General features: G+C 54.4%; 1 protein-coding gene across 1 annotated transcript; it reads right to left on the bottom strand.

Annotated features, from left to right (window-relative positions):
- Window positions 1-950: 950 nt before the first annotated feature.
- Window positions 951-24,272, bottom strand: LOC144951737 (bactericidal permeability-increasing protein-like). Its single transcript, XM_078882075.1, has 16 exons — window positions 24,168-24,272; window positions 15,987-16,065; window positions 14,954-15,053; window positions 13,024-13,152; window positions 12,198-12,353; window positions 9,788-9,851; window positions 8,390-8,453; window positions 7,214-7,305; window positions 6,395-6,571; window positions 5,940-5,999; window positions 5,198-5,362; window positions 3,772-3,839; window positions 3,200-3,242; window positions 2,669-2,732; window positions 1,983-2,059; window positions 951-998 (listed from the first exon to the last, which is right to left on the bottom strand). Exons 1-16 carry the CDS (start codon window positions 24,270-24,272, stop codon window positions 957-959), a joined length of 1,485 nt encoding a protein of 494 aa, XP_078738201.1. The 3' UTR covers window positions 951-956.
- Window positions 24,273-26,548: the final 2,276 nt, after the last annotated feature.

Genomic DNA, 26,548 nt, shown 5'->3' with positions numbered 1-26,548 from the left:
CCCTTCACTCACCCTCCACTCACCCTTCACTCACCATTTACTCACCCCTCACTCACCCCTCACTTACTCTTCACTCACCCTTCACTCACCCTTCACTCACCATTTACTCACCCTTCACTCACCCTTTATTCACCCAGGAAAGGCTTCACCCACCAGGGGGTCCCTGCTGCTGCATTGCGATGTTTGGCCAATCGATGAACGAGCAGCCCCGTGATGGAGGTGGTGTGTCTGTGTGTATATTGAGCAGGAGGCTTCAGGCAACACAGATCCTGAGGCTGACAACTGACCCCCATGAGTGGAACTCGCCAACCCCCAGGCTGCTGTAGTTATTGAGAACAATCCTCGACTCCCCGTGGGCCTGGTGGCTCAGCTGTCGAGCGAGCGGCTCGTCATCGGAAGGTTGAGAGGTCATATCCTGGTTGGCGGGGGTCGGGGGGTTGACTCATCCCATCATCTCTCGGGGGTCGATAAACAGGGTACCACTTTGTGGGGTGGGCAACAACGGTCCTTTGGATAGACTCGCCCCCTGCCATTGGAATGTGGAATGTTCCTCCACTGCCTCCGTCGTTTGGGCAGCAAAGCAAAGTCACATCGACTTTTAATGTAGGCGGTTCGGTTCCAGCGGCCGTCCCGGTTAATACTTGGGGTGTAACAACCAGGGATTAAACGCAGCAGCAATCATTGTTCCCACCACCACCCACTCTGCAAGATTGGCAGGGCCCTCTTGAAAAAGAGTCACGAGACTGGGCGATGCTTTCCCGGGTAAACAATCGGAACAATACAACTCATAACAAGAGAGTGTGTGTGTGTGTCTGTGTGTGTGTGTCTGTGTGTGTGTGTCTGTGTGTGTGTGTCTGTGTGTGTGGCGTCCACCGTGTAGCCCCCACGCGCCCCCGGGAGGGCAGCCAAGGCCCCTCCCCCCGTCCCCTCTCTCCGTGGCTCCGCGGCCCCCCACGTCACGGCGAGTAGCGCAGATCCATCCCCACCACGGTGAACCCCTGTCAGGGACACAGCACGGAACGACGGTCATCATCTCTCGCGACGTGGCCGGCGCTCACCGACACCCCCCCACCCACCACAGCAATCTGCGAACTCTCCGCTGGCGGTCATCCTCACAGCGGCAGCAGCAACGGCAGCAGCAGCTTCTGGCTCAGCCGCCGAACAAAGACGTCGGTCGCCGCATCGCGCGGCGCTTTTGGGCGCGCTTCTCCGGCCGTCTGGAATGCTCTCCTGACGTTAGGAAGCCACTGGAGCTGTGTACTTTCAAACCGTCATCATCTAGATTGACAAACTCGTTTCTTCAGAACTGCTTGTCTTTAGTTTGTTGTCCTTTCCCCGCACCTCAGATTAGCGCGGTTGGCTACGTACTGTGCGAAAGAAGTTCAACATTAAACAAAACAATAAACACTGAAGAGAAACCATGCTTGTGCGTGGATTCCGGCACATGAGGGGGTAAGACGAGAGACGAAAACTAAACTCAACTCTTTTTAATCTTACCAGGTAAGGCCCACTCATGTACGTAGCTCTCTTTGAGAAGCAACGTGGTCACTAATGAGAGCTCAACGACGTTGGATTATCGTCATGTTGAAATGTACAGCGGCCAAGTACTCTAAACGTGTGATGCCGATTCTAAATGCGATGGGAAAAACCAGAGGATCTGGTTAAAAATCCACGCGACCACGGGGAGAGAGACACACAAACTCCAATTATACAGCAGCAGGCGTCAAGGTCAAGATCAAACCCACGCCCTTTGCATACCAGGCGAGGGAGTTAACATCTAGCCACCGGGGTGCACACACACACGCACACACGCGCACACACGTGCACACACACACGCACGCACACAAGTGCACACGCGCACACACACGCGCACGCACACACACGCACGCACACACGCACACACGCGCACACACACACGCACGTGCACACACACACGCACGTGCACGCACGCTCTCACGAACGCTCCGGCCCGCACTGCGCACCTCCTTGTTGAGCAGCACGGCGTTCACGATCTTCACTTTCTTCAGAAGCGGCATGGGGATTCCCTGGCTCAGCCTCTCTGTGCGGGACACGCACACACGCACACACGCACACACGCATACACACACGCACACACACGCATACACACACGCACACACACACGCACACACGCATGCACACACGCACACACGCACACGCACACACACGCACACACATGCACGCACACACACACGCATGCACACACGCACACACGCACACATGCACACGCGAGGACGGGACTCGGTTAGTGTCACGCGACACCTAGCCTGGGGGGGGTGGAGGGGTGGTCAGACAGAGACACTGAGTGGGCAACGCTGAGATTGCGGATTCAAATTGAGGTTCTGGCCACCCAGCCATGCACGGTTCAGCCGCCCTCTTGCAGGTACCGAGCCAACGTCCTGTGCTGCGACTGCCGCCCCTGCTATTTCGACGGTATTCGCTCTTTTTGTTTGACCAGGTAAGGCCCACTGAGCTCTATCGCTCTTTTTCCGCAGCGACCTGCCTATCGCAAATGAGAGTCCAATGATGTGGACATTTTTAGCAGCCAAACACTCAATAAGCGCGTGACGTCGATTCTAAATGCAGAGCGGAAAACCACCGTACGTGGAGAGGGCTGCGTGGGTGCGTTGTGTGCGCGGCGCTGCGTTACCGTTCACTTTGGGCAGGATGATCGTTTTAGCGATGAATTTGATGATCGACTGCAGCAAATTGATCTGTAGGGGAGCAGCACACAGAGTGGCACACACAGAGAGTGGAGCGGTTAGCCGTGCCCGGGCCTCCCGCTCTGCACAACGCGCCCATCCAGCAGTCAGCTGTAAGCACCACAGATGTCAGTTGCACAGCAGTTAGCGCACTGCGCTACGAGCCTGGCGACCCGAGTTCGATTCCCGTTCTCGTGGCCAACATTGGTGACGATTATCTGAACCGGTCCCGGGGCTCCCCTAGGTCGACTCAGCCTCAAATGAGTATCTGGTGCAGTGTGTAAACATCGCCACTGGGGGGACAAAGGCGGCTGGGCGTGGTTCTGGCCACCCACCCCCTCGGGTGTGCCGTGCCGGGAATTCATAGGTGCTCGCTAACAGAACTTGCCCGAACAGTCTGTTAAGGCTATACGGGGGATCTTTGTCTGTAGTGTCACATCAGTGTCGCATGCGTCAGTAGCGCGGGTGGGTGCTCTTACGTGCACGTCTCCCACATCCGACTTCACCAGCGTCAGGACCAAGCTGCACACGCAAGCAGCAAACAACGCAGACAGCAGCGGATCGGCATCGCCCCCAACATAGACCCAGACAGAGACCTTGACGACATAGACTCAGACATAGACCAAGACACAGACCCAGACATACACCCCGACATACACCCAGACACAGACCCAGACTTAGACCCACCCAGACATAGACCCACCCAGACCCAGACACAGACATAGACCCACCCAGACACAGACCCACTCAGACACAGACACAGACCCAGACTTAGACCCACCCAGACATAGACCCTGACTGGGGGTGGTGCTAGGATCTATTGTTTACTGGGAGGGGGGTGGCTAGAGTCTATTGTTTACTGGGAGGGGGGTGGCTAGAGTCTATTGTTTACTGGGGGGGGGGGGGCTAGAGTCTATTGTTTACTGGGGGGGGGGTCTAGAGTCTATTGTTTACTGGGGGGGGGGGGGGGGCTAGCTATTGTGAATGCCACACGGCCAACCCAGGGCCCCACCCAGTGGTGGCGCTGGGTGGTGCTGCGCTCGCCGCTGACCTGTCCAGCGCGAGCGTCCCGTGCAGCTTGTCAGCGTCGATCTCCAGCCTGGCAGCCAGCGAGGCGCTCTGCGCACGCACAGCGAGGCGCTCCGTTAGCGAGCTCCTACTCAACCCTCGTGAGTGTCAGTGCGTGTGTTTGTCAGTGCGTGTGTGTCAGTGCATGTGTATCAGTGTGTGTGTGTAAGTGTGTGTGTGTCAGTGTGTGTCAGTGTGTGTGTGTGTAGGGGTGTTGCGGGAGGGGATGCGGACAAACACACAGGGGTGTCTACACCCACGCACAGGGGTGTCTACATCCACGTCCGCAACGGTTAACCCTGGGGGGCTGTGGGTGGTCGCTGGGATCCCCCATAGCCCCACCCCTCGGGGGAATTGGTATAAAAGGCGGGAAGCCAGAGGGCTCGTGGTCCAGTGTGCAGCTTTAACCAGCGAAGACTGAAGACCGGCAGATAGGCCCTGGAACTCCCCTGGCTCGCTGTCCTTCTCAGGGCCGGGCAGGGCAAGCCAGTGGCGCGGCCCTTAGAGCCTCCGGAGCGATGCTCTTGTAAGAGCCGGTCTGGCTGGCTGGGTGCCGGGATCCGTGCTTGACCAGGGCCGGATCAGACAGCCTCCCCTAGCACTCGTAGCGGAGGACTGGGAGTAGATCAGTCGGGGATAGTGCTGGGGGTGCATTCCTGTTGAGTACGGGTGAAGGGGCCGTTACCACTTCAAGTGTTGTATCTTTGCCAAAGTATTGAAATAAACGTTGTGCCTCAACTACGTCGTTCGTGTTACGAGTGAACCCACTACATATGTGTGTGTGTCAGTGTGTGTGTCAGTGTGTGTGTGTCAGTGCGTGTGTGTTAGTGTGTGTGTGTCAGTGTGGGGAGCGGTAGTGTAGCAGTTAGCGCTATGCTGCGCTACAAACTCGGCGACCCGGGTTCGATTCCCGCTACGGCCAATGCCGGTGATGATCATCTGAACCGGTCCTGGGCCTCCCCTAGGTCGACTCAGCCTCAAATGAGTACCTGGTGCGGTGTGTAAACATCACCACTGGGGAGACAAAAGCGGCTGGGCGTGGTGCTCGCCACCCACCTCCTCGTGTGCCGTGGCAGCCTTCATTGGTGCTCCTGAACAGCACTTGCCCGAAAATTTTGTTATGGCTAAAAGGGGATCTTTGTGTGCGCATGTGTGTGCGTGCCTGTGCGTGCACGTGCGTACATGCGTGTGCGTGCGTGTGCTTGCATGGTTGTGTGTGTGCGTGTGTGTGCTTGCATGGTTGTGTGTGTGCATGTGTGTGTGCGCTCGTGCCTGTGCATATGTGCTTGTGTGGTTGTGTGTGTGCGTGCGTGTGCTTGCATGGTTTTGTGTGTGCATGTGTGTGTGCGTTCGTGCCTGTGCATGTGTGTTTGCGTGGTTGTGTGTGTGCGTGCGTGTGCGTGTCTCACGGCGTTGATGGAGAAGAGGAAGCTGCGCGTGCCGTTGGGCCACAGGGCGCTGAAGGTGGCGAGGGCCTGCGTGTGCAGCGTGACGTTGCCGGCGGAGATGGAGAGCGTGGGCGCGGCGCTCGACTCCACCCTCACCTCCACAGGCAGCCCCGGGAAGTTCTTGAGCTGACGCGCACAGACAAAGGTCCCCCGTGTAGCCCACGCTCGCTGTCTCGGCAAGTGCTGTCGCCGAGCGCCTATGCGGTGTGGCACCTTTGCCCCCCCCCCCCCGGCGCTACTCATTTGCACACAAAACCAGGTAGTAATTTGAGGCCGAGTCGGCCTAGGGAAGGCCCAGCACCGGTTCCGATAATCGTCACTGGTGTTGGCCAGCGAGCGGGAATCGAACTCGGGCGGTCAGCGTTTGTTTTTCGCGGCGCTCTAACTGCTACGCCACCGCTCCCCGCACCAACACGCACAAGCAGAGCCGAGCCAGAGGCGTGCTGGCATGGTCCAGGTGGCGCCAGTGTTTCCACCGCAGGAGCCGAGCCGTGCCGCTGACTTTGCGCGCAGCGAGCGAGTGGAGATGCGTGTGGGTGACGCGGTGGCGGCGATGGGGCCTCCTCCAGCGAGGTACGGCGCTAGCCGGTGGAGAAACCAGCCGTAGTACCGTGAGGGCGCCGCGATGCCTCGGCTCGGATGCGCCAGTGGGAAAGGGGTGAAAGCGGCCGGCGCCGAGAGGCTGTGGGGCACTTGTACGCACCTTCACAGCGATGGACGCCAGGCTGGAGGTGTTGAGGTGGAAGGGGGCATCCTTCGGCAGCTGCGAGCAGAGACCACGTGCACAGCGGCACAACAACACGGCGTCACGCCAAGCACGTTTGCCAGCAGCCACGGCACCTCAACGCGGGTGGTGGTGGTGGTGGTGGCAGCTACCCAAGTGGCTGCCTGTAATCCGGCACGGCGGAAGCAGCAGCAAGAGCTGGTGAATGACCGAGAAAATGTTGCAAAACTCCCTGCACGTTGGGTGTCAAGGAGGTGCCATTCCCAGGCTCGCCAAGGGAAGGTGGCACAGCAAACACGTGGTGTGGTATCCATCTGTACGGCATCGAGTGTTGCCCCCTCACACGTGTAGGCACCTATCAGATGAGATGGGAGTTCTGTATCGGATGAAATGAGGGTTCTGCATCAGATAAGAGGAGGGTCTCTGTATCTCACCATGGCCTCAGTGATGATGTAGGTGAGGGCACCGGAGGCTTGGTACGCGTAGCCGGCGCTGTTGAAGAGGAACTCGGATAGGCCGAAGTAGAGCATGCGGTCAGCAGAGGTGCCCAGATCCATGGGGGGCGCAGGGACAGGGAACTCGGAGTGGTGCTGCAGGCTGTAGAACTCACCCTGCAGGGCGAAGCGCAGACACGGATACACACGTAGAGACACGGAGAGACACGTAGACACAGAAAGAGACACGGATAGACACACAGAGTCACATTTTAAGAGATGGATAGAGACATGGAGAAATATAGTTCAACTTTATTTATTCGGTATAGCCCTGTGAGCCATTCGGCTCCTGAATCGGGTGCAACCGCAACAAACAAAAAACAAAAACACGAACAAGAAAACATCTTAAATTGACTAAGTGACTATGTGCAAACAGAAATCCAAGAAAAGACAGCAAAATATTGCAGAAAAAGCACCGTACACCAACGCTGTGTGCAAAAATCACAGTGGGATGCAAGTCAAACCACAACAACAACAACCACAAGACAACTTAGATTAAGGCCATCAGTCTAACTCCGTACTACAACAAACAAACATGGCCAAACCAAAAAACGTTTTCGAAATCACCAAAATAAAGCCATAAAAGCAAAGAAACAGACACACATGGAGACATGGATAGAGACACGGAGACGTAGAGACAGTGGTCTGCTCGGTAGGACACTTACAGCAACCTGGTCACCGGTACAGGGTTACTGAGCAGGTGAGTGGTGGGCAGGTGAGTGGTGGAAAGGTGAGTGGTGGGCAGGTGAGTGCGCTCACCTTGCAGGGCATGTCCAGCATGTCCGCGCGGGTGTCGGGAGGACTCAGGAGCGAGTAGTCGACCTCTGTGAATTCGTCCACCTTGGCAGTGACTGGGGTCACGATCACATTTAGAATGACATTTACATGAATTCTTGGACACGTCAACATCATGAGCGTCATCATAAATCATCAGTAACAATGACATCACTACCTTGAACTTCGGCTTGTATCGTGATCATCAGCATCGTCATCAACACCACCATCATCATCAAACACCATCAGTAACAACTACATTCCACCTTTCATATGCGACATCGGCATCATCGTCGCCATTGCTCGCCATGTTACCATGACAACCCTTCACATGGCCCACATCTCTCGCACTTTTCAGGTGTTGTTTCCTTTTGCTGCTGTTTGGGCACCGTGTTGGAGAGCTGTGTTGCAGTGGAAAAGCCACGCACCCACCCTACATGTACAGTTTGGCCCTGGAAGCGTAGCCTTTACCCAAAAACTCTTTTACCCACAAACTCTTTGACACACAAACTCTTTTACCCACGACCTATTTCACACAAAAACCCTTGCAATGATTTACTTTTCAAGTGTGGGCCGCCGAAATATCGCAGCGCTGGGGATTGATTGGCTTCACTCGCTCAGCCCGGCTTCATTTCAGCCACGTCTACCCCGCGAAAATATCCACAGCCGGTAACGCCACATCCAGGATGCCCGTCGCTCATGGCTGTGGCTGCTACTACTACGAGCACCTCCGATCAGCATAGTTGGCTACGTACGGTGTGAAAGAAGTTTAGCGTACATAGATATTGCTCGTCACGTGCCACCTGCTTCGGTGTGTAAACCAGCGACGCCGAAAAGAATAAAAAAAACATTCCATGAGAAGTGAATCCCTGTCCGTGTGGCGAGGTCAGCCCACTAAAATTTTGCCAGGTAAGGCCCACTAAGCTATATATAGAGGGAAAAACTGGAGGACCCGAAGAAAAATCCACGCGACCATAGGGAGTGAGATACACAAACCCCAAATATACAGCAGCAGGCGTCAGGGTCGGGATCGAACCCACGACCTCCTGTACACCAGGCGAGGGCGTTAACACCACCCCCTAAAAGTTTGCATGTGTAAATAATCCACACCGCTGGTGAACCGAGTAACCATGGGGTTGTGTCTCCCACGTGGGGTCTCACTTGGGATCTCCTGCAGGCTGTTCTCCAGGTCGCTGTTGATCGCTTCGGTCACCTGACCACACAGCTGTTGCGAGAGAGGGGGGGGGCAGGGGGCGTGGGCAGCACAGTTGCTCGTGAACTCATCACAACCGCCGTGTTTTGTTGCTGTTCACGTTGACCCCGATGCAGAGGTCGCAATCGGGTACACGATACCCGTACCCTACCTGATACCTGGCTACCCGTACCCGGCCGGGTAAGGGTAGGCCGTGAGTCACTGGTGAGTCACCGTTTGTCACTCATTTCCCAACGTCTTGTCTCTTCTCACAATTCAAGTTCCTAGAATCAACCCACCCGCACCTGCAACATGGCTTCATCCCAGAGGTCGCATTCGGGTACCCGATACTCGTACCCTACCCGATACCCGGCTAACCGTACCCGGCCGGGTATCGCGTAGGGTACGGGTACGGGTAGGGTACGGGTACCCGTTTGCGACCCTGGTGCGGCCGGGTACGGGTACGGGTACAGGTAAGGAATCAAAACCTGTTTGCGACCTCTGCCCCGATGTCAGCCCCGCGCGTGCTGCTGCCGGGTGCTGCGTCGTTGCAACACTGCTCTTGCGCAAGAGCAGTCCGGAGCCTCCGCGTTATTCGAGAATGTACCCACGGAAGTGGATATCACAAAGCTACCTCTGAGATCTCTTCTTCTTCTGCAAGTGACTCTCGGGTCCACACAGAACGGCCCACGGAAGCGGATACCCCAGAGCTACCTCTGAGATCTCTTCTTCAAGTACACACACACACACACACGGCAAAGGGCAGGACTTTCCCCACCCGCTCTGCACATGAGAGTGATGTTCGTCGTGTGACAGGCAAACCGATGTTTTCATTCTCAGAGCTGGAATTTAGCCACATTGAACAGAGAACAACAAGTTGGCGTGGCGTGTTCGTGGTCCTGGCCATACCACCCACTCTGGTGGCATCGCGACCTTAATAGGTGCTCGCAGACACACACACGCGTGAAGACGGTGCCGGTGTTCACACCTGTCGCACTCATATAAGGGCGCACTCATTACACAGAGAGCGCTCGCCACAACTGAAGCAGAATTCCTTGTTAATCTCGTCAAGGAGCGTGAACGATCACGCGAACTCCGGCCGTCCTCGCAGTTACGTTTAACTCGCCATCGGACGGAGACGGCGGTCATCGCATCGGCCGCTTTCAAATCTTCTTCTGCGGCCCTCTGGAATGCTCTTCTGATATGAGCAAGCCACTGGTGCTATGCACTTTCAAATTCGGATTCAAAACTCATTTCTTTAGAACTGCTTATTGTGTTTAGTTTGTTGTCCTTCCCCACCCCTCCAATTAGCACGGTTGGCTACGTACGGTACAAAAGAAGTTCAACACACATACATACATACATACCTGACCCTTCAGGTGATCTCGTATGTTATCCTCGATTAGGTGTTTGAAGAGGTTGTACAGCCAGCTGTCACACACACACAACAACAATCGTTTAAACCATGGGGTTTGGAAACCTAGGCCCATCATAGGCTGCAGTGTATGGCCCATGGCCGCAATGAGGCCCCGACGCTTTTAAAAGGCCCGCAGATGACATCAATCAATCGCTGCAAGAATATCAGCCACACTAATCGGGTACTAGAGGGAGAATTTGTTTGAACTGGCGAGATTAGTATGTGCCTCTGTCGAACGTCTTCTGTGTCGTAGGCAGCCAACCACGCTCAATGGAGGTGCCGGGGGAGGGACGAAGAGAAAACGTGCAGACATAAACATCTATCATAGCAAGGAGACTGAGGAAGCTGGTGGATGTTGGCGAGAGTTGGGATTCAGACAGGGAAGGTCAACAACGGATGCGATCTGTGCACTGAGAGTATCGATGGAGAAGCTCAGAGAGAAGACACGGGACCTGCATGTCGGTGTTTATTGATCTCGAGAAAGCGTACGACAGGGTGCCAAGAGAGCTGGTCTGGTGGTGTAGGAGAAGAAGAGGTATTGCTGAGGTGGAGGTCCCGCTGATCCAGGGTCTGTATGAAGGTGGGATAATGAAAGCGCGAAGCAGCCGTGGAGTGTTGGAGAGCTTTCGAGTCAAAGCGGGAGTGGGCAAGGCTCCGCCCTGAGCCCCTTCCTGCTCATCATCCTGGTGCTGGACACACTCACGAGAGACATTCAGAAGGAGCCCCCCTGGTGGATGCTGTTTGCAGACGACATTGTGGCGATGCAGAGGAAGATCTGGATGCAAGAGATTGAAGGGGATGGGTTGAGGATCAGTTGGACAAAGACAGAGTACACGGTGGCAAATTGCAAAGTAAATAATGCAAAAGGAGGATTGCAAATTGTAAGTAACCAGTTAATGAAGACGAACGAGTTTAAGCACCTGGGTGCAACGATGTCTGCCGATGGATCACTGGAAGGAGAGTTGAGAATAAGAACAAGGGCTGTATGGCTGAAATGGCGAGAGAGGCCTGGTGTGGTGTGTTATAAGAGGGTCCCAGTTTGGGTGAAGGGTGAGGCTGGTGCTGTTGGATGGGGCTGAGGGCTGGTGCACAAGAACGAGGGAGGACCAAGCTACGGCAGTCGCAGAGATGAGGATGTTGCGGTGGATGTTGGGTTGAACAAGGAAGGACAGGGGCGTGAGAAATGAAGAAGTGAGAGTAAGACTCGAGGTGGTGGAAATCGCAGAGAAGATGAGAGAGAAAAGTATGTGGGTCAGAAGGTGCAAGTGATGCAAGTGGAAGGAAATAGATCAAGGGAAAGGCATCAAACGTGGTGGGGGTGGGGCGATGTGGTGCGATCAGACACGGCCCAAGGAGCGGAAGAGAGATGGTGCAGAGGGCAGGGCAGCGTGGAGAAGGTTGGCAAGGAGGGCGGAACTCCGCAACATGAGTGGAATAACCGCGTGGGGGAAGAGGAGGAGACAATTCAGTAACACGTTGAGCCGAGTGCTGATTCCGCGATTGTAATTCAGAATATATATTTTTCAGAATCAGAATTTTTACGGAAGGAATCCAATGAGCTATGAAGCTCTTTTTCACAGATGTCCAGTAAGGGGGCGAGTCAGAACGTTACAAGAACAAATAATACACAACCACGATGGGAGTGCAAAGTATAGGAAAGTTAAGCAAATCACTTGGGAAAATATATGTAATAACAGCCATAGAGGGTTCACGTGGGGATTGGCTTGCCGGTTCTGCTTGTAGCCAATAAGGGTTGAGATAGGGACCATGGCCCAGGCGTGATCACGACATGTCATCAGGAGTGATTGGCCTGGCCATTCGAGGCCCCAGCTAATGGGGAGCCGGATGAGGGGCGTGGTCCCGGGATTGACAGGGAACCATCGAGAACGGTCGAGGCTGTCCATGAACGACTGGCTGGGGGGACCACGTGACGAAGGTATTAAGAGCGAGTGAGGGAGAACGATCGGGAGCAGACTGAAACTGACAAGAGCAGGGTCACGCGCGGACGGGGGCTGGGATTGCTACGTGCGTGGTGGGGACTTAGTGCGTGGTCTGTCCTCTCTCCGTTGTTTGCCAGCAACGGAGAGTGAGTGAGCAAAGTGTATTGTGGAGTGGAAATAAAAGGACCGATTCCGAAGCCGTCTCAAGAAAGATTATTACATATATATAAAAAACGAAACAATTGTTTGTATCTTACCAGCTAAGGCCCACTGAGATATCAACTTATTTTTCAGAAGCGACCTGGCCACAAATGAGAGCTCAGCGAAGTGGCTCATCGTCACGTGCAAAGTTGTCGCCGGAATCATCTAAACGCGTGACGACGTTGATTCAACACGCAGCTTTGATGCCACTGCAGTCACCTGGCCCCGCCGTGGAACTTGATGTCGACGTCGCCGACCTCGCTGCTGCAGCCACCGGCGCTGACCGACGGCCTCCCCGCGGCATCGCGGGACAGCACCAGCACGGCGGACAGCGACATCCCGCTCATGCGCATGTCAAACGAGCCGCTGTCCTTCCTGCGTTCATCCGACACGAACACAGTGAGTTGTCCCCCATATGGAAAACGCCGTGCCACCCGATTACGCGCAACCCTGCCAAACCTCGCCCTTGCCTCCCCAGTTGCCAGAACATGCTCCAATCTTGATTTGAAGCTTTCGTGACTGCTCGCAGCAGACGTTGCAGCTGTCGCGATTTTCACCTGAAGATGGGCGCTTGTGTTGCGTTCGGAACTTCGTGATTTATTTTATTTCTACCTACGTGACTTTACCTAAAGAACAAAAGATTATAGAACATGCCTCCTTGAACGGAAGCACCCTTTACTGCTGTCCGGATATGGAACTGCCTCCCTGAACACTGATTCTGGTTTTCAGGCCTTCGAACGCCGAGCACATGGTACATCTGCTAACTTCACCACACGTCTTGTAGGAGTGAGTCTTTGAGTTGCAGTGAATCAATGATTGTGCCGATTAGATGTACTCGTGTCTGGCTGTTGTTTCACAATTGCACCCAATAAAAAAAAGATCAGAACCACGAACAGCACTGTCCTCTTAGGGTACATGTTGAACTCCACGGGATCAGAACCACGGACAGCACTGATCCTATTAGGAACAGGTTGAACTCCACGGGATCAGAACCACGGACAGCCATGGCCATCTCGGTGAGTGTGCGTCTCTGTGCTTGACTCACACGAACAGCGCCTTGTAATGCCAATCCCCGGACAGCGACACCGACGCTCCGCTGAAGCTGAACTTGAGCCCCGAGCCCGGAACGAAACCCAGCGCCGTGCTGGGCATCGTGAAGTCGGTGATGTGCATCCTGACCACACACGGAACACAAAAGATAGATAAAGGTCCCCTGTGCAGCCTCCAGCTGGCTGTTGGAGCAACTGTGGTTCGCAAACGCCGGCAGGGCGCCAACGGTGGTGGCACGGCCAACATCCCACCCGGCCGCCTTTGTCTCCCCACCATATCTGTTCACACACGGTACGAGGTTATTCATTTGTATGTTATTTTAATTGCTCTTGTGGTAAATGCTATGCTGGACAGACGGGACGAAACATTAGCATTAGACTAAAAGAACAATAAATAAATAAATATTTGCTCACACACACAACTGCCGGCAGTTGCAGAACATGCTTGGCAACAAAGACATGCAATGACTTGAAAACGTCGAAGTGTTGTGTAGAACACATTACTGCTGGCCGAGACTAATTCGAGAATCTATTGAAATTGAGAGAAATACAAAATAACTTTAACTGCTCTGACAGCTACAGGCTTATTGCAGCCTGGAAGCATATCATTAAGTAATACACCTTACAATTGCATCACATGCTAATTGACAGTGATTAACTGTCTATAGTTACATAATTACAATGAACGCCCTCTGCTCTCCGCACCTGAGTGGCTCACAGTCATAGTGCCATCTTGCTCTATTTAAGACCGGAACCAGGTGGCTCTCTTCACTATTCTGGCAAATCGCTCGCTTGATGCTGGACAATGTAACTACCAGCGACACGTCTCGGTACTCAAGTGGTAAATGTTGTGGCTTTACCCTCCAACACAACGGTGGGCGAAAGTAGTAACTAATTGGCAAGTTTTGTTTAAGTGACAAACCTTACTGGCTGGCTGTGTCGGGTGGTGGCGGGCTAACGACACCCCATTTATACTGTCACGATCTAACCCCAATAACCTTTATTATGTATCTACGTACAGTATGTTGAACTTCTTTCGCCCCGTACGTAGCCAACCGTGCTAATCGGAGGTGTGAAAAGGCTGCTACAAGGTCGAAACAATATCTATGTTTTTAGACTCAGAGCTGGAATGTATCATGATGTAGAATCCAGTTTCAGAGCAGAATCAGCGTCACATTTGTGACGAACACTGCTCCGCCCGTGCTTGAGGCCTCATTGGCACCCAGCTGAGACCATCATCTCGCTCCACGCGAGAACCCGGTTAGAACCACGCCTGTCCACATTGCACACAATTAAAAGTGTTGTCGTCGTCGTTGTTGTGCAGGACAAATGGAAGAAACCGGAAAGAGAATGGCCTTGACGACGGCATCATAAGAGATCGTTGCCAGAAAGATGTGGCCACTACTTGAGCACTTTGCCACGACAAGACAGAGAGGAAAGGTGGAAACAAATGACGAAATGTTGCAGTGGACACCTACTACGGGCTATCTGCCCATGGATCGTGATGGTGATGATGATGATGCCTGTCAGCGTTGCCAGCTCTGACCTCTGAGCCACCGGCCCGCCCCTAATGGAGAATCCTTTACAGGTGACAGGACGACACATCGTACGGAAACCCTTTTATAGGTGGGGGGGGGAGGGGGGCAGCTTTTCAGAAAGGGGTCGGGGGAATGGGGTGAGCAGTTCTTTAGCTTGAAATATAAAGGAACTATGGACTATAAATTTTACCAGGTAAGGCGCACTGAGCTTTGTAGCACTTCTTCAGCAGCGACCTGGCGACCACAAACGATAACTCAACCAAAGTGGCTCTTAATGAGTGGGGGGCACCATCCTGGTCCTGGAGTCAATAACCCCCTCGCCCCACCACCCCCACCCCCCCAAGTGGGTTTGTGATGATATTTTGGGGCAACACAAACCCACACTCACCCTGACAGGGTGTAGTGGATCTTGCCAGAAGAGCCGCTCTGGTCCGGGATCGAGATGCCATGGAGCTTCTGAACCAGGATCCCAACAGCCACGCTCCGACCTGTGAGAGACAGAGAGAGATCCCAACATGATACACATGGTAGCAGTCAGTGGTGTCGTAACGACATTATAATCAGTGGTGTAGTAACTACATTATCAGTGGTGTAGTAACTACATTATCAGTGATGTAGTAACTACATTATCAGTGGTGTAGTAACTACATTATCAGTGATGTAGTAACTACATTATCAGTGGTGTAGTAACTACATTATCAGTGATGTAGTACCTACATTATCAGTGGCGTAGTAACTATATTATCAGCTCAGGGGGTGCATCAATCCCTCAGGTGAGGCCCCAGTATTTGATTTGTCTCCTGGCAGCACCTCGAGGCTGCTCTAGATCGCGGCTCCGCTTGCCCTAATCCCATCATCGTCGTTGCGCTCACGGCCTCGAACATCTAACGCTGTAGGGGCACCGCGCTCCGTGTTGGCTAAATGCAGCCGCCACAGCTCCGCAGAAGTTGTATCTCTTTGCAATGTAATTGACGCGTATCTCATGAAATAAATATCCCTTTAACGGAGTTCTACAGTCCAATGTTATTTTAGTCAAGTTACTGTCATTCAAAGCAAGTAACGTTGCATTGACGTTTTTTTGCGGTTAAAACTCTACCTTGTCACTTCCAATAACACATCTCTAGCTACGCAAGAGTTACGCTCACACACACAAAGTAGCACATGCATGTTTATCAATAATATCCTCTTCACAACATTTATGTTTTCTTCAAAATAAACAAATCCCATCACGGCGGTCGTCAAGGGGGCCTCCGAACCGTGACGTTGGCCACCAGTGGTGAGATGAGGGGGGGCACCCCCTGCCCCCCCCCCCCCGCGCTCGTTACGTCACTGGTGCCAGCTCTCCAACACGTGATGCACGTGGCAGGTGAGGGGATGTCGCCAACCTGCACAGCGGCATGCACCCCGCACCCTGGCCTCACCGTAGTCAAGTCCGGGCACGGTGAGTCTCACCATGAACCCAGCGGTGTCGGGGCTGCCGGCCTGAACTCTGCTCGGCACCGCCAGGCAGAGACACAGCAGCAGCAGCAGCCGCAGAGACACCAGGCGCAGAGGCATGGTGACGGAGGGAGGTGGTGGTGATACCGTGTCTACCTGTGCAACACCTGGTCTACCTGAGTAACACCTGGTCTGTCTGTGCAACACCTGGTCTGCCTGAGTAATAGCTGGTCTGCCTGTGTAACACCTGGTCTGCCTGTGCAACACCTGGTCTACCTGTGCGCTGCTGAGGTCTTCCTGGGTCTACTACTGTGCCGCCACGCCACGCCTCGCTGCGTAACGAGGAAGTGTTTTGAGATGCCTCGAAATCAACATCCCGGCGGGCTGGGGGGCCGGGGAATTCCCGGGTGCGGCTGCAAATTCCCCCACACGCACACACACACACCTCCCACATAGACACACACACCCCTACCACATAGACATACACACACCTACCTCCCACATAGACACATACACACACACCTACCTCCCACATAGACACACACACCTACCTCCCACATAGACACACACACACCTACCTCCCACATAGACACATACACACCTACCTCCCACATAGATACACACACACCAATAAACGCATACACACAACAACCACCGCCATTCGCCACTAAGTGGCGGTGACGTCACCACGACACTTGTGCCAGGCTATGTGCACCTTGAGGCCACGTGAAGTGTCGAACGCCCACTGGCAGGTCACGGGGCAGACCCAGGTGCCACGGGTCGACTGACTGAGATGACCGAGATGACTGGCTGATGCACCACCTGTGCCCCTACTGTGCCAACTTGCTATGCTTTAGCCACCCGGCGCTCCGCTCGTTGTTGTGAGCGTCGCTCCTCCGCCCTCCGTTGTTGTTGGAGGGCGACTGCGCATATAAAGACAAAGATCCCCCGTGTAGCCTGTAACAGACTGTTGGGCAAGTGCTGTTAGCGAGCACCTATGATGGTTGGAACGGTACACGAGGGGGTGGGTGGCCAGCACCACGCCCGGCCGCCTTTGTCTCCCTCGTGGCGATGTTTACACCGCACCAGGTACTCATTTGAGGCTGAGTCGACCTAGGGGGAGGCCCAGGACACGGTTCAGATAATCGTCACCCGGTGGTGTTGGTGGCCGTGAGCGGGAATCGAACCCGAGTCGCCGGGTTCGTAGCGCAGCGTAGCGCTAACCACTACACTACCGCTCCCCACAAAGAGACACATACCACCACATACACCACACACACCACACACACACCTATATACTGCATATAATACACACACACCACGCACACACCACACACATACCACACACACACACCACACACATACCACACATACACCACACACACACACCACACACACACACCACACACACACCTCCCAGGCAGACGTCATACGTGATATCGGCAAAGGCGTTCTGTGCACGGGCTCTCAGTGCGGTTGCCACCTGTCCCGGTTTGCCCGGAATGGTCCTCGTGTTGTTGACGAGGCGTCTTGGGTGATCTCCGGCAGCCACCCCAAGGACATCAGAGGTCCGGGATTGTTTCAATTTTGTGTAACATTGCTAGCAATGGCTTGGCCGAGCTGCGTTGGATTGCTCAAAGAACACAGTGAAACTTCGCGCTCGTGACGAACAAAGCCCTCCCCACAACTGAACGACAGCGCCTCGCCACTGACCTCGTCAAGGTCGCATCGCGCATCAAGACGCCAACTTGGGCGGCCATCCTCACAGCAGCACACGTCAATAATACGATGCCATCTGATGAACGTAAAACACGTATAATTCATCTTTCTCATTCCCATGCTGATCTCTGTAACTCGTCTCTCATCTCACTAACATCCGTCTCGTCTGCATCTTTCCCCATCTCTTGTGGAGTGCACATTGACAAGGGTGGGGGGGTCCCAGCAGTCCAGCACCCCCCCCCCCACGTTGGCGACTCAGCGGCGGCCTTCGCGGCTTCCCGGAGGGGCGGGGGTGAGAGTTGCCACGTGGCCTGCGGTGTGCCCGTGGAAATAGAAGTTCCCTTTGGGAAACTTGGAAGTCCGCCACCCCCAACCAACCCCCCTCCCGCCCCACCCCCGGGGTGTCGCAATCGGAAGGTTGGGGGGAGGGGCGGTGGTTGACTCAGCCCATCATCCTTCCGGGGGTTGATAAAATCAGTACCGTTTTGTGAAGGTCGAAACAATTAACTTTTCTATTTAACCGGGTAAGGCCCACAAATGAGAGCTCATCGAAGTGGCTCATCACGTGGAAGTTTGGGTACGTACCCAATAAAGATTCCACCGTGTGAGTTTCCCGACACGACGCGATATCAATGTTCTGCATGCGACGATGATCGTGCTGTAAGTTGCGCAATATCTCTGTGAGTGTATCCCCACGAGTCGCCGTGTCGGCTCCTAGTGATGATGTTTACACACCGCACTAGGTACTCATTTGAGGCTGACTCGACCCAGGGGAGGCCCAGGACCTGTTCAGATAATCGTCACTGGTGTTGGCCGTGAGCGGGAATCGAACTCGGGTCGCCGGGTTCATAGCGCAGCGCGCTAACCGCTACACTACTGCTCCCCACAAACACAGTGTCACACACACACACAGTGTCACACACACACAGTGTGACACACACACACAGTGTCACACACACACACAGTGTCACACACACACACAGTGTCACACACACACACACAGTGTCACACACATACAACAACCGCCATTCGCCACTAAGTGGCGGTGACGTCACCACGACGCTTGTGCCAGGCCATGTGCACCTTGAGGCCACGTGAAGTGTCGAACGCCCGCTGGCAGGAGGTCACGGGGCAGACCCAGGTGCCACGGGTCGACTGACCGAGATGACCGAGATGACTGGCTGATGCACCACCTGTGCCCCCTACTGTGCCAACTTGCTGTGCTTTAGCCACCCGGCGCTCCGCTCGTTGTTGTGAGCGTCGCTCCTCCGCCCTCCGTTGTTGTTGGAGGGCGACTGCCTCCAACTGCCCAGTAGCGTCCTTCACGAGCCTCCTCCACTGAGGCCGATCTTGACACCGCTGGTACCAGTCATCGGCAAGTCCACTCAGCTCCACGTCCTCCTGTACCACATCACTCCATCTCTTCTCTAGCCCGTGCCGCGCCCGTTTAGCCCCCTCGATCCGGCCGAACAAAAGCTGTTTAGGCATGCGGTGGCTGGGCATGCGGGCTACATGACCCAGCCAACGCAGCCTTGCCTGCCGGAGGAGCTCACTGATGGGACTTTGCCCAGATCTTTCAAGGACTTGTGAGCTCCTCACACAATCCAGCCTGGTCAAACCCAGGATGGATCGTAGGCAGGCCAGCCTAAATGTTTCCAACCGGCGAAGATGCTCCACTAGGGGGGTCCAAGTTTCGCAAGCGTAGAGAAGGGAGGGAATGACCGTGGCCGAGAAGACCTGAAGCTTCGTGCGGAGCGACAGACCAGGTAGCTTCCACACAGCGTTACGCAACCGATGAAAAGATATTGCCGCTCGACTGATTCGGAGTGAGACCTCTGCTGATAAACTGGAGCTGGTCATGAGCACACTGCCCAGGTATGGGAAACTCTCTACTCTCTCCACAACTGCCCCATCACCGATTGGGAGTTGTGGGGGCGGAGTGCCCGATGGTACAAAATACCCAGGCAGGTGCTTAGTTTTGGTGGGGCTGATGGTAAGGCCCCACCTCTTAGTGGCACACTCCAGCCTCAGCAGCAGCGTCTCCAACTCCTCTTCTGAATGAGCAGCTATTACCAAATCATCGGCATACATAACGTGGTTGACCAATAGGGAGCCATCCCTTGATCGCACCCGGGCGTCGATCAGCCTCCCATTATATCTGTACCAAATGGTAATTCCCCCGGTACAGCTATTGAAGGCTTCACGAACTACGCAGTCGAAATAGATGTTAAATAATGTGGGAGCCAGAGGACATCCCTGTCGCACCCCAAGGTGTACAGGGAAAGGCTCCGACTCCCGGCCACGTAGTTTTACCCGGGCCCGCTCACCATCATGAAGGTCCTTAATGATCGTGAGCAGAGGGTCAGGGACTCCGAAAGCACGAAGAACAACCCAGAGCCCAGTCCTACTGATGGTATCATAGGCCTTGACCAGGTCAATAAAGCAGAGATGTAGGTCTTTTTGGAATTCCCTACACCTCTGCTGTAGCAGACGGACAGAAAATATGGCATCTGTGCAGGACCGCCCTTTCCTGAAACCACATTGGGGCTCCGCAAGCCTCTCCTCAGCATGCCTAGCAAGGCGATGTTGAATAATCCTTGCCAGGACCTTACCCGGCACACTGAGGAGTGAGATGCCCCTGTAGTTGTTACAGTCTGTGCGGTCCCCCTTCTTAAAGAGGGGGACCACCAGGGCATCCTTCCAGTCCTGCGGAACCCGTCCAGTGGTCCAGACTGTTGTTATGATGTCATATAGGGCAGTCTGTGCACAAACGCCACCCTCCCTCAGCATTTCGCCTGGGAGATCATCTCTGCCCGGTGCCTTCCCTGGTCTCAGACTCCGGATCGCCCTCAGTACTTCCTCAACAGCCGGTACCTCAGCCAGCCACTCACAGGGGGTGACCTCTTCCAATATTTGAGGCACCGCAGCCTCAGCAGGGTTATCCCCACTTTGTGCCATGATGTTTTCCTGGCTGAGAGATTTTCCCTCCCCCAGGACCTCACAGAAATGCTCAGCAAATCTGCAAACCTGTTCCTGGGGGTCGGAGATTGGATCACCGTTTTTTCCTCTAATGATGGTAATAGGTGTGGCGCTGCAGGTTACTTTTTTGATGGAGTTAAATAGTGATTTGTGATCGCGGGCCACTGAGGCAGACTCCATCTCCTCAGCAACCCGCGACCACCACCCATCCTTACAGCGCCTTACGGCTCTCCGAACCTCCGAGCGAAGGCTGCGGTAAACCTCCTCATTCTCTGACGTGGGATGCTGTAGGCGATGAGAGTGGGCCTGTCGCTTTTTCTCAATTAACCTGAACACCTCCTCCGTCAGCCAGGGTTCCCGGGGAGGTCTGGACCGCGTACCCAAAGCAGCCATTGCAGCTGCATGAGTCACAGTCTTAAACCTCGCCCATTTACCCTCGACATCAGGTGGAGTGGGGGACGATGCCAACCCCAGCTGCAAGCGATGATGAAATTCTCGCTTGCAACTTTCATCAGCTAACTTAGACCAGGCCACTTTTGGTTGGAATGGGATCCTGGGTGTACACCCACCACCGGAGTGGAAGAATGGCAGGCGCATCTTACAGATGACTAGTCGATGGTCAGAGGGCAGATCAGCTCCACGGTAGGTCCTGGTGTCAAGGACATGGGCTCGCATCCGCTGGTCCGTCACTACGTAGTCCAGCAGATGTTCTTGCTTGGACCCGGCATGCATCCATGATGTTGTGTGGATGCGCCGATGCCGGAAGAGCGTGTTGGTAATTACAAGCCCATGGGCTGCACAGAAATCTAGCAGCCTCCTACCGTTGTTATTGAGCTGATCTGGCCCATGCCTTCCAATCACTCCAGACCAGGTGCCAGCATCATGACCAACTCGGGCATTGAAGTCACCCAACAAGATGACTCTGTCCCGAGTGGCCACTTTAGCCAGCACCTGTGACAGTAGGTCATAGAAAGCGTCTGACTCATCGGCTTTGCCTGCATCCCTCCACGGATGTTCGTCTTCGGTGGGGGCGTAAGTAACCACGACCACCACTCCTCGCCTCTGGTTGATGGGAAGGCGAGCCCAAAGTATCCTGGGGCTTACAGCTTCCCACACCTCACCGCCACGCTCCCACGCCCCCTTCATTCTTTTGTTCAGAAGAAGAGCCACACCCTGTTGTTTGGCAGTCTCCTGCCCCGAGTAGAGGACTGTCCACCCCTCATGGTGGCAGGAGCCAGAACCGGTCCACCGGACCTCCTGAATGCCACAGAGATCCAGGCGGTACCGGTCCAGCTCCCGACAGAGGAGTGGCAGCCTCTCCTCCGCAGTGAGCGTTCGAACATTCCACGTGGCCATCCGCAATGGTTTTTCGTTGTTACTGGAGGAGCCCCGAGGGTTAAAATTCAATCTCCTGGCTCCGCCAAATGGGGTTTGGCCAGGAGACGTCATAAAAGCCTGACCCCCCGGGGCCTCCGGCACAAGCTTATTAATTACAGGTTTATGTTTAAATCGTAGTTTAGTGGTGGTTAATTGAAGGTGGAGGGGTTACCAGCCCCTCGCACCCGTCCAGAGCCCCCGTTTAGCCACTGTGGTGGTCACAGACGCCACACACACAGTGTGACACACACACACACAGTGTGACACACACACACAGTGTGACACACACACAATGTCACACACACAGTGTCACACACACACACACAGTGTCACACACACAACAACAACAACAACCGCCATTCGCCACTAAGTGGCGGTGACGTCACCACGACGCTTGTGCCAGGCCATGTGCACCTTGAGGCCACGTGAAGTGTCGAACGCCCGCTGGCAGGAGGTCACGGGGCAGACCCAGGTGCCACGGGTCGACTGACCGAGATGACCGAGATGACTGGCTGATGCACCACCTGTGCCCCCTACTGTACCAACTTGCTGTGCTTTAGCCACCCGGCGCTCCGCTCGTTGTTGTGAGCGTCGCTCCTCCGCCCTCCGTTGTTGTTGGAGGGCGACTGCCTCCAACTGCCCAGTAGCGTCCTTCACGAGCCTCCTCCACTGAGGCCGATCTTGACACCGCTGGTACCAGTCATCGGCAAGTCCACTCAGCTCCACGTCCTCCTGTACCACATCACTCCATCTCTTCTCTAGCCCGTGCCGCGCCCGTTTAGCCCCCTCGATCCGGCCGAACAAAAGCTGTTTAGGCATGCGGTGGCTGGGCATGCGGGCTACATGACCCAGCCAACGCAGCCTTGCCTGCCGGAGGAGCTCACTGATGGGACTTTGCCCAGATCTTTCAAGGACTTGTGAGCTCCTCACACAATCCAGCCTGGTTAAACCCAGGATGGATCGTAGGCAGGCCAGCCTAAATGTTTCCAACCGGCGAAGATGCTCCACTAGGGGGGTCCACGTTTCGCAAGCGTAGAGAAGGGAGGGAATGACCGTGGCCGAGAAAACCTGAAGCTTCGTGCGGAGCGACAGACCAGGTAGCTTCCACACAGCGTTACGCAACCGATGAAAAGATATTGCCGCTCGACTGATTCGGAGTGAGACCTCTGCTGATAAACTGGAGCCGGTCATAAGCACACTGCCCAGGTATGGGAAACTCTCCACTCTTTCCACAACTGCCCCATCACCAATTGGGAGTTGTGGGGGTGGAGTGTCCGATGGTACAAAATACCCAGGCAGGTGCTTAGTTTTGGTGGGGCTGATGGTAAGGCCCCACCTCTTAGTGGCACGCTCCAGTCTCAGCAGCAGCGTCTCCAACTCCTCTTCTGAATGAGCAGCTATTACCAAATCATCGGCATACATAACGTGGTTGACCAATAGGGAGCCATCCCTTGATCGCACCCGGGCGTCGATCAGCCTCCCATTATATCTGTACCAAATGGAAATTCCCCCGGTACAGCTATTGAAGGCTTCACGAACTACGCAGTCGAAATAGATGTTAAATAATGTGGGAGCCAAAGGACATCCCTGTCGCACCCCAAGGTGTACAGGGAAAGGCTCCGACTCCCGGCCACGTAGTTTTACCCGGGCCCGCTCACCATCATGAAGGTCCTTAATGATCGTGAGCAGAGGGTCAGGGACTCCGAAAGCACGAAGAACAACCCAGAGCCCAGTCCTATTGATGGTATCATAGGCCTTGACCAGGTCAATAAAGCAGAGATGTAGGTCTTTTTGGAATTCCCTACACCTCTGCTGTAGCAGACGGACAGAAAATATGGCATCTGTGCAGGACCGCCCTTTCCTGAAACCGCACACACACACAGTGTCACACACACACACACAGTGTCACACACACACAGTGTCACACACACACAGTGTCACACACACACACAGTGTCACACACACACAGTGTGACACACACACACAGTGTCACACACACACAGTGTGACACACACACACACACAGTGTCACACACACACACACAGTGTCACACCCACACAGAGTGACACACACACACACACAGTGTCACCGTAATCCAAGCCGCCTTGTGAGATGCGCAGCTGAATGCCCGGAGCGGCGCCCCACGCCCTCGCCACGAGGAAGACCGCGGCCACGAACGACGCCACCGCCTCCATGGCTCAGTTCGACTCCGGGCAGGTGCCAGCACCCACCGCTGATCGCTGATCGCCGATGGGACCCCGGGGGGGGGGGCTAGGCCCAAAGGGGGAAGCGATGATTCGCGGAGCACCGGAGGAAGTGGATGACACCAGGCTCGAAGTGAAATAAATAAATAATTAGTATTTAATAATAATTAGTAATACATAATAATTTGTATTAGATAATAATCTGTAATAAGTAATAATTAGTCATAAATAATAATTAGTATTAGATAATTAGTAATAAATAAGAATTAGTATTAGATAATAGTTTGTAATAAATAATAATTAGTAATAAATAATCATTAGTAATAAAAATAAATAGTAGTAAATAATAATTAGTAATAAATTAGAATTAGTAATGAATAATTTGTAATAAATACAAATTAGTAATAAATAATCCTTAGTAATAATTGTATTCGCCCATTGGGAAGAGCCAAAAATCCCATTCACCGATTGTGCTGTTGATTTTGTTTGAGTGGAGATGGTGGGGGGCGGGGGAGCGGTGGCGCAGTGGTTAGCACGCTGCACTCCGAAGCTACGAACCCGACCGCGTTCGATCGATCCCCGCTCACGCCCAACAACGGTGGCGACCATTTGAATCGGTTCAGGGCCTCTCCTAGGTCGACTCGGCCTTAAGTGAGTACCTGGTGCGGTGTGTAAATATCATTACTGGGGAGACAAAGGCGGCCGGGCGTGGTTCTGGCCACCCGTCCCCTGGTGTGCCGTGCCGACCTTCTAAGGCGCTCGTCAACAGCACTTGCCCCAGCAGTCTGTTAAGGCTCAGCGGTTCGCAATCACAAGGTCGCGAGTTCAAATCCTACCGGTTGGGGGTGGGGGGGACTTGACTCAGCCCATCATCCCAGTGGGGTCGCTAAATCGAGTACCACTTCGTGAGGAGGCGAGCAGTGTTTGCCGTATGGATAGACTCGCTTCCGACCCCGCCATTTGTTCAGAAGAAGAGCCACACCCTGTTGTTTGGCAGTCTCCTGCCCCGAGTAGAGGACTGTCCACCCCTCATGGTGGCAGGAGCCAGAGCCGGTCCACACGGACACAAAGTCTGTTGAGGCCATGCGGGTGATCTTTGTCTTGGGGTTGCGCGAGGCAGCCTGGCGGGGTGGCTCCGGCCACACCACCCCCTGGCAGCGCCCCGGACTCCGTTGGTTCCATTCGTCAAAACACGCGCACACTTGCCCCGGCAGCGTGCGCAGGCTATGCCGCCTGGGGGGCACCTTTGTGGGGTTGCGCATCAAAGAACAAAGGAGGCGCGCACCAATCGGGCAGATAATACAGTTTACATTTATTCACGTTCCTTTTCTTTAAAACCTACAAAGTTGTTACCCCCAACGTACATATATATAGTTTCTTTTAAAGTTTATTATTCACAAAATAGGCTATGGCATTTTTTAAAAAAGTTGCTCTGTTTGCATTTTGTCGCTCGCCGCCCCCCCACCCCCCCGGCTCAGCCCCCCCCCCGAGCTCACTCCGTTCAGGCAACGACTCAGCGAGGATTTTTTTTTTTATTTCCCGGCCTCCCCACCCCCGGAGTGGGTGGCAGGGAGGGGGGGGCGCACGGCAGGGTGAGAGGACACCGTGGGTGCGATTAAGACATTTATTTTTTTCTCGCCAGTAAATTGGTTTACAAGATCATCAATCGGCGGTTGCATGCACTGCAGTAAAGTATGGGTACCCCCCCCCACCTTCTCCAACCCCCCCCTCCCCCGCCACAACCTCTCCCGAGATCATCCGAAAGAGTAGGCCAAACACACATTCTTACAGAGGATCGGGGGGGGGTTGTGGTGGTCCCCTAAGAGGGCAGGAGTCTACCCCCGAGGCGATTGGCACGAGCGAGGCGTTGCGGGCACCCCGTCTGTAACCCTCTTGGCGGGTCTCACACGCGCGGCGCGTCGAACACAGGAACTCAAAGTCGGTAGACGTCATTGCTCCCATTTCGTTGTTACAACAACAGCAGAGGTGGTGGTGGGGGAGGGAGGGGGGGAGAAAACTGAAGGTACGAAGTGTAAATTAAATTAAAATAAATTTAACGCAAAAAATAGCAACGAGAAGTTAAGATGCTTTAGGAGCCATAAATAGTGGCGACGGCCATCTCGACACCAGCTTATTGTAGCGCACAAACACCGAGCTTCGTGCCGCGCGTTCATTCCCAGGCATTATTATTATGGCTCCGTTTCTACCATCGCACACTCTCACCCCGACCCCGGCCTGACCCTGGTTGACCCCGGCCTGACCCTGGT

The sequence above is a fragment of the Lampetra fluviatilis genome, chromosome 63, assembly GCF_964198595.1.
Source record: "Lampetra fluviatilis chromosome 63, kcLamFluv1.1, whole genome shotgun sequence".
Taxonomy (NCBI): domain Eukaryota; kingdom Metazoa; phylum Chordata; class Hyperoartia; order Petromyzontiformes; family Petromyzontidae; genus Lampetra; species Lampetra fluviatilis.
This window is presented reverse-complemented; position numbering and strand designations above follow the sequence as displayed.

Excerpts from the sequence above, each read along its gene's own strand:
- LOC144951737 (XM_078882075.1), bottom strand. The coding sequence starts at position 24,272 with ATGGAGGCGGTGGCGTCGTTCGTGGCCGCGGTCTTCCTCGTGGCGAGG. Across the intron at positions 13,153-14,953 it reads ATCCACTACACCCTGTCAGG|GATGCACATCACCGACTTCA; the intron begins GTGAGTGTGGGT and ends GTGTGTGGTCAG. Across the intron at positions 3,840-5,197 it reads TCCTCTTCTCCATCAACGCC|AGCGCCTCGCTGGCTGCCAG; the intron begins GTGAGACACGCA and ends GTGCGTGCGCAG.